Consider the following 12,104-nt stretch of genomic DNA (forward strand, 5'->3'; position numbering starts at 1 on the left):
TTTTTTTTTGCCACAGCCAACTCAATGAGCATTATGCATGACAGCACAAACACATGTAAAAATATGGCAATTAATTTGTTATATAACTTGCATAAATATATATTACCTCATAAAAAACTATTTCACACTGCTGACCAGTCTAATAATGCACGAGCGAGCATAGGCCCATATCCAGTGCATTCGGAAAGTATTCAGACCCCTTGACTTTTTCCAAATTGTGTTACTTTGCAACCTTTATTCTAAAATGGATTATACCGTTTTCCCCCCTCAATCTACACACAATAACAAAAACAAGTTAAGATTTTTTTTGCAAATGTATACACACACACACACACACACACACATATATACATATATAAATAAACTAAAAATATTTACATAAGTATTCAGACCCTTTTTCAGTACTTTGTTGAAGCACCTTTGGCAGTGATTACAACCTCAAGTCTTCTTGGGTATGACGCTACAAGCTTGGCACACGTGTATTTGGGGAGTTTCTCCCATTCTTCTCTGCAGATCCTCAAGTTCTGTCAGGCTGGATGGGGAGCGTCGCTGCACAGCTATTTTCAGGCCTCTCCAGAGATGTTGAACTGGGTTCAAGTCCGGACTCTGGCTGGACCACTCAAGAACATTGAGACTTGTCCCGAAGCCACTCCTGCATTGTTTTGGCTGTGTGCTTATGGTTGTTGAACCTTCGCCCAGTCTGAGGTCCTGAGCAGGTTTTCATCAAGAGCTCTCTGTACTTTGCTCCATTCATCTTTCCCTCGATCTTGACTAGTGTCCCATTCTCTGCCGCTGAAAAGCATCCCCACAGCATGATGCTGCCACCACCATGCTTTAACATAGGGATGGTGCCAGGTTTCCTCCAGACATTACACTTTGTATTCAGGCCAAAGAGTTCAATCTTGGTTTCATCAGACCAGAGAATATTGTTTCTCATGGTCAGAGTCCTTTAGGTGCCTTTTGGAAAACTCCAAGTGGGCTGTCATGTGCCTTTTACTGAAGAGTGGCTTCCGTCTGTCCACTCCACCATAAATGCTTGATTGGTGGAGTGCTGCAGAGATGGTTGTCCTTCTGGACGGTTCTCACATCTCCACAAAGGAACTCCGGCGCTCTGTCAGTGTGACCATCGGGATTTTGGTTTACTCCATGACCAATGCCCTTTTCCGATCGCTCAGTTTGGCTGGGCGGACAGCCCTAGGAAGAGTCTTGGTGGTTCCAAACTTCTTCCATTTAAGAATAATGGAAGCCACTGTGTTCTTGGGGACCTTCAATGCTGCAGACATTTTTTGGTACTCTTCCCCAGATCTGTTCCTCGAAACAATCCTGCCTCAACGCTCTATGGACAATTCCTTTGACCTTATGGCATGGTTTTCGCTCTGACATGCACTGTCAACTGTGGGATCTTCTATAGACAGGTGTTTACCTTTCCAAATCATGTCCAATCAATTGAATTTACCAAAGGTGGACTCCAATCAAATAGCAACATCAAGGATCAATCGAAACAGGATGCACCTGAGCTCAATTTGAATTTCATAGCTAGGGTCTGAATACCTAGGTAAATAAGGTTATTTTATATCTAAAACTCAGTTTTTGCTTTGTTTTTATGGGGTATTGTGTGTAGATTAAATATATTCAATCAATTTTAGAAAGCTGTAATGTAACAAAACATGAAAAAAGGAGAAGGGTCTGAATACTTTCCGAATGCACTCTTATTCACTGCAATTCCTCATGCCAAGCCTGGTTACAAGGGTTGTAATGTGTAGTTATTACACCAGTCACACCCCAACCCAACTGGATTTTTATTATGGGAATATAGGACTTCCATGAAGTACCATGTGATGACATGCTGCCTTCGATAACAGAAGTGTTCAGATTTGGACCACCATGCTGAGATTTTTATTCAACGATACAAATGATTTTACCAATTTACATAGCACTAAAAACACTTCCAAAGTATGCATGACAAGCAAATGCCAAATGGGCTCCAGCTACATTGGATATGGACAACTTGTGATTAAGATCATATTCACTCTGTACACAATGTAATATTATCCCATTCAATAGGCAAGTTATTGAAAGCAGATGGAGAAGACACGATGACAGGGCAAATATTTCCACAAGTCAAAAGTTGTTGCAATATCAGAAAACATACTTGTTATAAAAAAGTAGGTGGACTTTAGTTGGAAAACATGTAATGTGATTATGTTCAATGGCTTTAGATTTTCATGGTGAGACTGAATTAATAAGAAATGACCAGATAAAAAGAAAAATATTCATAACCAACGGTCAAGACACCCATACTTGTCCAACACACATTAGCATTTTCTATGTTCTCTATCAGCTCCAATATTTTTCTCAAAGCCAACAGATTCCTTGAATCACATGACATGCAATTACTGCAGAACACTCATCACAAGGCTCCTCTTTTCCCCCTAAATTTCCTGTTAGAAGTGCTAAAAATGGAATCTCTCAATATACATACAATATGAAAGACCAAAGTTAGAGTTCACATGGGAGAATAATAAAGCAAAGTAGCTTTTTTTTTGGGGGGGGGATTGGGGACAGGCCAAGGTGTCGTATAAAAGGAAAAATACAATTGTGAACAACAAAGGGGTCAGCACAGCGCCATGTATCCAGGCCGAGACTAATGACCTGTTAGCTGTGTTAAACAATTGTGCTCCATTTTCTTCAGCTCTCTATTGCTGGGGGTTCAGTCTCTTCTGAGAGAGCGTGGTGCGTTTCATCATCAGTGTGCGTCTGCTGCTCAGCAGGACTATCAGGACTGGGCCTACCATGGAGGAGAGACAAGACTTCAGAACTAGAGCTACATATCTTTGATGGTGGCATGTTACCAATTAGAAGAGCAATATTACTATGGACACATTGAACAAATATTATCCGAAATAAAGGAAGTACACCAAGATGTGACATAGGAGAATATTATTTACCTGTTGGGGCTTGAAGCCATACGCTCATCATTCTCTTCCTGGACCGGTGACTTTGGGGTATCCTCTAACTCAGTACATTCCTTTTTCTGGACTTCTGATTCCCCATTCACAGGCATGACATCTGATAACAAGTCATGCAAAATCAATATACTGGCTACAAATGATGGACCTTTGATTTCATTGTTAGCTACACACGGCAAAATAAGTCTGAATTAATATCATTATTAAGAGGAGTAATATGCTGAGGAGGAAAATTAAGGAGAATGTGAGAACAGTAAAGAAGTCCATCAGTTGTGATCGTAAAAGTATGGGTTGAGAAAATTACCAGAATTTTGTGTCTCCTTCCCATCCTCTTCCTGCTCTTTTCCCTCAGCTTTGTGTTTACTTGGAATTTCAGACTTGACCACAAACTGACCCTTTAACTTGTTGTAGACCTGGCTGGCCTTTTCCATAACGGCACTGCTTGCCTTGTATCGACGGATCTACAGTAAGACAAACAATCAGAACAACAGCGTGGTTCACAAGGGCCAGAAAACAAGAGCGATAATGAAATGTACACAGCGGCTCTATAAAGTTCACTTTCATTAAGGGGTTCAGACGGAAAGGCACCTTTTTAAGTGTGGCGATAACATCAGAGTTCTTCTGCAGGATGTGGCTGGTGACCGGCACAGCCTCGAGCTCTGCCAGGGCCAGTAGACAGCGCTCTATGTCCTGCAGACATAACATGATAGAATACCACAATGTGCAAGTAACCCTTAATTGGTAAACAAAAAAATGATATACCTCATGCCACTTGTCATGCTGCTTGTAAAATCCCAACTATGTGATAACTTTTCTGTTGGCAATGAATGGAGCCCCGTTTACTCACTGGGTTGTCCACTTTCAGTGCAAACTTGATGTCCGTGTGCAGCTTCTGCAGCTTTTCGTCTGGGGTTGGCTCTGTGTGCAGACACAAAAAGACAAGGAGTGAGGACATGAAAAGTTGATATTATCTGGCTCTGGCACTATATTGGACCAACTGTTTGTCACAACATGCAAATGAGTTTCCCATATGCATGCTTTCCAAATGGACACCGTAAATTGGGAGTAACATTGAGCGTTTGACCTTTTTTCTTCTCTACTTTCCTCTCGGGAGGTCTCTCGGGTTTGCGTTTGGGCTTGTCAGGCTTGGACCTGAGAGAGAGAGCTCAGTGATCTGTGTGCATTTATATTTAATGACGATATCTAATGTGATCTGTACTCTAATCTTTTGTCTGGTTCAGCCATGTGCATTTACCTCCCTCTGGGCCTCTCTTCTGACCGCTGGGCTCGCTTTTCCTTCACTTCTTTCTCCTTTTTGCCTTTACCATGATCCCTCTCTTTCTTTGTTCTCCCTTTCTTCTGGTTGTCTGAACGCTTTGCAGATTTTTTCACCTGATTATGGTTAAAATACAATGTTCAACAAATCTATTCTAGATACAAAAACAAACAAATGTCCACTCTTTACACAGTCTTCCATGCTAGTTACCTCAGGTCCAGAGTCAGAGTCAGAGGGGGCAGGAATGGGTGGCGGTGGGGGCTTCTTGGACTTCTTCAGTGGGTGATCATCTACACCCTCATCCGAGCTGTTTTCACCACTGCTCTTTCCCTTCTCCTTGTCCTTCTTTCTCTGCTCATCTTCTTCCTTCTCCCTCTCCCGATACTTGAGGATCTCCTCTGCCTGCTCCTTCTTCCGACGTTCCTCCAGCTCTTTCCGACGCTCCTCATCTCTCTTTTTCCAGTCACTGACGCGGTCAGGCTCACTGTCGCTATAGCACACAGTATAGGATATCGTTCATAATGTACAAATGTATTGATACAAGTCATTTATAAATGTATTAACATAGCACACAACCAATGTGGAACAGACTAGAGCCATGCTGACCTGTCGCTGTCAGAGGAAGATGCCGGTGCTCTGGCCTGGGCAGCTTTGGGTTTCCGTCTACCCCGAGGCTTTGGCAGAGGCTTCTCTGATTGGGACAAATGGCAAAGAGGGTTATGCAGTGACAAATATAGTAATCATACACTGTGTAATACCAAACATTATAGCTCTCACCTTTCTTGCGCGCTTGAGGGGCCTTCCGTGGAGGTGGCTGTGGCTCTGAGTCAGAGTCGGATTTGGAGCCAGACTGAGATTCAGATCCAGACAGAGCAGGCCGTGGCTTCTCATCTTCTGAGTCACTGCCCCCTTTCTTCTTGTCCGACTGAGACCCAGAGTCAGAGTCTGAGTCAGACACTGCCTTCTACACCAGCCCACAGAGAGAAACAGAGAGAAAAAAAAAACAATGAGAGCGCCAGCAGTCACAAACAGTGCTTTATCTACTCAACACCCAGGACTGTTTGACACCTGAAGGGCATCCCTTTCCTCACCTTCTTCCCTTTGCCACCTCCAGCCTTCTTCCCACTTCCACGGCCTGCTGCCACCTTCTTCTCTGGGGTGAAGTCCTATAGGGGCAAACAAACAAGACCCCATCAATTAATATTCTCATGCTAGTGTACAACGTGTGCATGTGTCAACCGACCTGGTCACTGTTCTTTCCAGAGTCCGAGTCAGAAGGGGAAGGTTCTGGCTCAGAGGGTGAGCCACTCTCCTCTCCATCCTGGTCACTGGACGAACCCCGGGCCTTCTTCAGAGGGGGGCGCTGAATGAGAGAGAGAACAGAGATGTTATATTATAAACAGAGGCACATCTAAGCAACAACAGTTTTGTTCGGAGGCCATTAAAATCCCGAAACACTAAAAGTATAATTTCGCACTCACCTTGGCAGCAGGGGCCTTCCTCTTGACCCCTCCTCCACCACTGCCACCACCACCACCTCCTCCTCGATCCTCACTTCCTGAGTCAGAATCTACCTCACTTCCTGAATCTGCCTTACTGGGCACCACTGCTTCCTTGTCATCCTCTGCATCACTTCCTGCTGCATCATCATTTGCTTCACTGCCAGACGAGCTGGCAGGCTAGGGTGTGAATGGAGAGATGAATCAAATCAATGTTTATCACATGCATAGGATACAGCATGTGTAAACAGGACAGACAGTGAAAAGCTTAATTGCAAGCCCTCTTCAATGCAGAAATACTAAGACATATTAAAAAAAAAAAAAACATTATGAATAAGCTTGAAACACACACACACACACACACAGTTGGTACCAGTACTGATATCAATGTCAGGAGTACTGGTGTCAGTTAAGGTAAAGAATAAAACATTGTATATGTGTAAACCGGTTAAAGGGACTAAGCAGAAAATAATATAAAAAGAACAGTAGCAGCGAGTATGATGACTGTATGTGTGGTTGTGTGTAGTTTGCAAGTGTCAGTCAGGGATGCAAACTGGTGAGGGCCCAAAAGGGTGACAAATAGTGTTTGCACGGAAACACGCAAAAACATCCATGTGAAGTGCAAGAACGTTTGCTTATTTTCAGAGAACAACAAGTACATGATACACATTTGAAAATAGTGTCCTGGGGTAGAGTTAGGCTCTTTGGTCTGGGTTTAAGGTTGTCATGACATGTAATGATAATCTTAGTCTCCCCAGACAGTCTTCAATGCACCTGACAAGTTGTTCTATAGAAAGAAAAGTAAAACATAAAGAAACGTAAAACACAAATCCTGTCTCACATCTAATACATTGCAAGGTGCTTTCAGTGTTAAAATACAATAACTTATATAGGCATACTGTACAGTGGCAAGAAAAAGTATGAACCCGTTGGAATTACCTGGATTTCTACATAAATTGGTCATAAAATGTTCTGATCATCTCAGTCACAAGACAGTCTGCTTAAACTAATAACAAACCATTATAAATGTTCATGACTTTATTGAACAGTGTAAATATTCGCAGTGCAGGGTAGAAAAACTGAACCTTTGGATTTAATAACTGGTTGACCCTCAGTTGGCAGCAATAACCTCAACCAAACATTTTCTGTAGTTACGGATCAGAAATGCACAACGGTCAGGAGGAATTTTGGACCCTTCCTCATTACAAAACTCTTTCAGTTCAGCAATATTCTTGGGATGTCTGGTGTGAAATGCTCGAGGTCAGGCCACAGCATCTCAATCGGGTTGATGTCATGGCTCTGACTGGGCCACTCCAGAAGGTGTATTTTCTTCTGTTGAAGCCATTCTGTTGATTTACTTCTGTGTTTTGGGTTGTTGTCCTGTTGCATCACACAACTTCTGTTGAGCTTCATTTGGCAGACAGCCTAACATTCTCCTGCAAAATATCTTAATAAACATGGGAAATCATTTTTCTGTCGATGACAGCAAGCTGTCCAGGCCCTGAGGCAGTAAAGCAGCCCAAACCATGATGCTCCCTCTACCATACTTTACAGTTGGGATGAGGTTTTGATGTTGGTGTGCTGTGTCTTTTTTTCTCCACACATAGTGTTGTGTGTTCCTTCCAAACAACTCAACTGTAGTTTTATCTGTCCACAGAATATTTTGACAGTAGCACTGTGGAAAATCCAGGTGCACTTTCGCAAACTTCAGACATGCAGCAATGTTTTTTTGGACAGCAGTGGCTTCTTCTGTGGTGTCCTTCCATGAACACCCTTCTTGTTTAGTGTTTTACGTATCATAGACTCGTCAACAGAGAGGTTAGCATGTTCCAGAGATTTAGTCTTTAGCTGACACTCTAGGATTCTTCATAACCTCATTGAACATTCTGCGCTGTGCTCTTGCAGTCATCTTTGCAGGACGGCCACTCCTAGGGAGAGTAGCAACAGTGCTGAACTTTCTCAATTTATAGACAATTTGTCTTACTGTGGACTGATGAACATCACAGCTTTTAGAGATACTTTTGTAACCCTTTCCAGCTTTGTGCAAGTCAACAATTCTTAAGTCTTCTAAGATCTATTTTGTTCGAGGCATGGTTCACATCAGGAAATGCTTCTTGTGAATAGCAAACTCATATTTTGAAAGTTTTTTTATATTGCAGGGCAGCTCTAACCAACGTTTCCAATCTCATCTCATTGATTGGACACCCAAGTTAGCAGACTCCTGACTCCAATTATCTTTCACATACTTTTTCCAACCTACACTGAATGTTTAAATGACATTCAATATAGACAAGAAAAATACAATAACTTATTAGTTTAAGCACACTGTTTGTCAATTGTGACTGAAGATCAGATCACATTTTTTGACCAATTTTTGTAGAAATCCAGGTAATTCCAAAGGGTTCACATACTTTTTCTTGCAACTGTACACTCAAATAGGAGTCACTTAGGTGAGGACAAATGTTCAGCTGCCCCTTTAAGGGCTGGAGGTTCTCGTGGTAACAGTGGAGAATCTCAGACATCTGGCAGTTGCATCAAATGCAAACTGACATTGAAAAATAACCTAGCCTGTGAATGAAAGGATATAAATAGGCAAGAAAACCTCCGGTATTTACGCTGCAATAGTTTGTGTCTGGGGGGCTAGGGTCAGTCTGTTATATCTGGAGAATTTCTCCTGTGATATCTGGTGTCCTCTGTGAATTTAAGTATGCTCTCTCTAATTCTCGCTTTCTTTCTCTCTCGGAGGACCTGAGCCCTAGGACCATGCCTCAGGACTACATGGCCGGATGACTCCTTGCTGTCCCCAGTCCACCTGGCCGTGCTGCTGCTCCAGTTTCAACTGTTTTGCCTGCGGCTATGGAACCCTGACCTGTTCACCAGACGTGCTCCCTGTCCCAGAACTGCTGTTTTCAACTCTCTAGAGACAGCAGGAGCGTTAGAGATACTCTGAATGATCAGCTATGAAAAGCCAACTGACATTTACTCCTGAGGTGCTGGTAAATCCGGTCAACTTCTATGCCTGTATTCTTCTAAAAATTGTATCTATGAGAAACAACCTTTAGATCCACACAGATGGCCTATTTTGAGAACAAAATGGCGAATATCGCCGAAAAGCGACGAGTCTGCTACCCTGGTCAGTGTGTGTGCATATAGAGTCAGTTCAGATAGTCTATGGGTGATTAGTTGTTCATCAGTTGTATTGCTTGGAGGAAGAAGCTGCCTCGGACCCTGTTGGTCTGAGACCTAATGCTCCGTTACCGCTTATAAGTGATTGTTGAAGAACATGTGAATCTATTACATCCTAAACTGAGGCCTAAGGCACTTTTTAGGGGAATGAGTGTGACCTAAATGGATCCAAAGTGCACAGCAAAAGAGAAACCAGGGATAACAGCACTCAGTTGTAACTGGTCAGTATTAGAGAAACGGTATTGAGTTGGACTTCTGATAAGATGTACTTACTGCAGGTGCACTGTAGGAGGCATGAGGGTTGTTCTGGATTTCCCACAAGCCCTCGTTGAAGCCCTTTCTTTTATTAGGTTTCCCAAAGCGCTCACTGTGCTTCTCATAGGCAAAAAGGTCCTTTGGTGCAAGGAATGCTCTGAGGAAGAGAGAGCATGATTTGATAACACATGACTTTATATTGCGACAGTATTTACAAGACTTTAATTCTGAGTCACTAAATTAAAAAGCCAATACCTGGCACAGACAAACTCCATGCTTACCGGGTAGATGACAGAGTTTCTGCATGATGTTAAAGCCATGAACTGGCAACAAACTACAGTACTGATAGTTATTTTGCCACCTAGTGGTGGTTTAAGAATAGTCCATCTGCCATCTTGCAAAACTACTGTTGTACGACCAAAACACTAAACTTTTCACACACACACACAAATGGACCTAGATCCCTTACGACATAAACCAGTAATGAAAAACTCATGAATGGGTTTCAAAAGTTTAAAATAAGTTAAAGAAAATATAGTGCATCAACAAACATGGAGGAGACATCTCCACAGAAATATGAGTGGCGATACTTCCAAGTAAACATACAACACATTAGGTAGCTGGGGACAACAAGATAAACAGGAACCAGCTGGAAAATAAATACAAATGAAAATGTATTTTTGCATCACTCTCTATATAAATAAAAAAAACATCAAATAAAGGACAATGGTGAATGTAGTATACAGTTTCACGTCCATCCAGAGATTCCCATCCTGCTATTCTAAATCAAACAGACACAGCACTTACGTTTCATGGGTCCCAAAGAAGAAGATAGGGATTTTATTAGGAGGGGGTTTCACTGCCCCATCTGCGACATCCTCAATCTAGAAGAACGAGAACCACAAAACAAAAACAAGTGTGAGAGACATCCAAACTAGGTACAGGAGAGAATATATATTCACTGCTCTTTGTAGTCTGATCCTCAAGTCAAGTTGTGAAAATGAGGAAAGGTAGGTTGGAAATAAGTAGACAATATTGTGGCCTTGTCTGAACCCTTTACTCCAGACAGACACCTTGATTGGTACAATCTGTAAAATTTTCAAATCACAGTCAAAAATCCTGGGAAGAGGGGAACACATCAAAGTAATTTCCAGAAAACTAAATATTTGTGTTTACTGTACCAAAAACCACCAGAGTAGTTAACTATAGCTAGGATTTTATTTTACAGGCCAGCGAGTCTGCAAATCAAACATTTCATCTTCAATCAACGCACACCAAAAAGCACAGTACAGCTAGCTACTTAGCACTGCCTGGTTGGACAAAATACATGTTCACAACACACGCCATTCCACAAGTTGCCTGGTTATACTTTGCATAAAAAAATGATCCAGCAACAAACATTTTGCAAACAGATTGGTAGGACAACAAAGCAGTTATATATTTCCAAGCACGAGGCAAGGCTAGCTGGCTATAATATTAGCTATGTCAGTCATTGCCAAGGATGCACAGGGAAAACTCCAGCGTCCCCTCCGCCCACCCGCTTCTCTCTGGCTGCTGCTAGTTTACCCTGGCTGGCCAGTGGGGGTACCCCTTCATTTTGGCGAAGACCAGGTCTCCGGGTTGAAAATTGTGCGGCATTGTTCTGCCCCTCTGTGCAGCCTTTTCTTTCTTCTTTAGCTAACACTGGAGGTCTTTGTGCGTCGCTTCTTGGCCGTTTTCAGGCCGACACAAAACCTGCAAAACGATAAAGTTAGCTAGATAGCAAGCTAGCTTCTCAATAGCGCGAGATGAGGCGGTTAGCTTCACAAGAAGAGCTTCCGCTAACCGTGATCTTCAGAGCGGAAATCCCTCCTACTAGCCACTGTAGTTGGTTTAATTTCTTGTCAATCCATTCTTCAAACCAATCATATTCTACTATATGTACACTATAAATTCGATATCGTTTTCCTAAATTGACTGGCTACTAAATTAGGAAATTCGTACTAACATCAATACAAAAGTTTAGAACAGAAACCAAACCTTCCTTTAGCGTGTCTTTACCAACATTGACAAAAATATAAAAATAACAATCGTCCGCAGTCATACAGCGAATACATGCCACCCCTAAGCGCACAGAGCTGGATGATATTTTGTATTTATTTATTTAACCTTCATTTTAAAACGACGCAGGGCCAATTGTGCGCCGCTTTTTTGGCCTCCAAATCACGGCCAGTTGTGATACAGCCTGGAATCGAACCAGGGTCTGTAGTGACACCTCTAGCACTGAGATGCAGTGCCTTACACTGCCGCGCCACTTCGGAGCCCAATATTGCCTAAATCTATATTGATAAATTGAACAATAAGCACCACAGATTTTTTAAAACGTATTTACTACTAGTTTGATTGTTGTAGCCATACATTTTACCATTAACAATAACCCATATTAGCAAACCCATTTAATTTAACCCATTTAATTGGCTCCCGATTGGCACAGCGGTCTAAGGCACTGCATCTCAGGGCTAGAGGTGTCACTACAGACCCTGGTCCAATCGCGGGCTGTATCACAAGCGGCATGATCGGGAGTCCCATAGGGTGGCACACAATTGTCCCAGTGTCGTCCGGGTTAGGGTAGGTCGTCATTGTAAATTAAGAATTTGTTCTTAACTTAATTTTTTTAATTGAACCTTTATTTAACCAGGTAGGCTAGTTGAGAACAAGTTCTCGTTTACAACTGCGACCAGGCCAAGATAAAGCAAAGCAGTGCGACACAAACAACAACACAGAGTTACACATGGAATAAACAAACATACAGTCAATAATACAATAGAAAAAGTCTATAAACAGTGTGTGCAAATGAGGAAGGATAAGGGGGGGAAGGCAAAAAATAGGCCATAGTGGCGACATAATTACAATATAGCAATTAAACACTGGAGTGACAGA

The 12,104-nt window shown here is 42.3% G+C and overlaps 1 protein-coding gene across 1 annotated transcript; it reads right to left on the reverse strand.

The window, feature by feature from the left end:
- Window positions 1-1,873: 1,873 nt before the first annotated feature.
- Window positions 1,874-11,340, reverse strand: LOC110521471 (hepatoma-derived growth factor-related protein 2). Its single transcript, XM_036968879.2, has 16 exons — window positions 10,752-11,340; window positions 9,993-10,069; window positions 9,204-9,342; window positions 5,727-5,924; window positions 5,489-5,608; window positions 5,337-5,411; window positions 5,023-5,209; window positions 4,852-4,936; window positions 4,456-4,735; window positions 4,225-4,361; window positions 4,054-4,121; window positions 3,817-3,887; window positions 3,558-3,659; window positions 3,274-3,430; window positions 2,949-3,069; window positions 1,874-2,788 (listed from the first exon to the last, which is right to left on the reverse strand). Exons 1-16 carry the CDS (start codon window positions 10,821-10,823, stop codon window positions 2,689-2,691), a joined length of 1,989 nt encoding a protein of 662 aa, XP_036824774.1. The 5' UTR covers window positions 10,824-11,340; the 3' UTR covers window positions 1,874-2,688.
- Window positions 11,341-12,104: the final 764 nt, after the last annotated feature.

Source organism: Oncorhynchus mykiss, chromosome 4 (genome assembly GCF_057628025.1).
Source record: "Oncorhynchus mykiss isolate SJ-2025 chromosome 4, ASM5762802v1, whole genome shotgun sequence".
Taxonomy (NCBI): domain Eukaryota; kingdom Metazoa; phylum Chordata; class Actinopteri; order Salmoniformes; family Salmonidae; genus Oncorhynchus; species Oncorhynchus mykiss.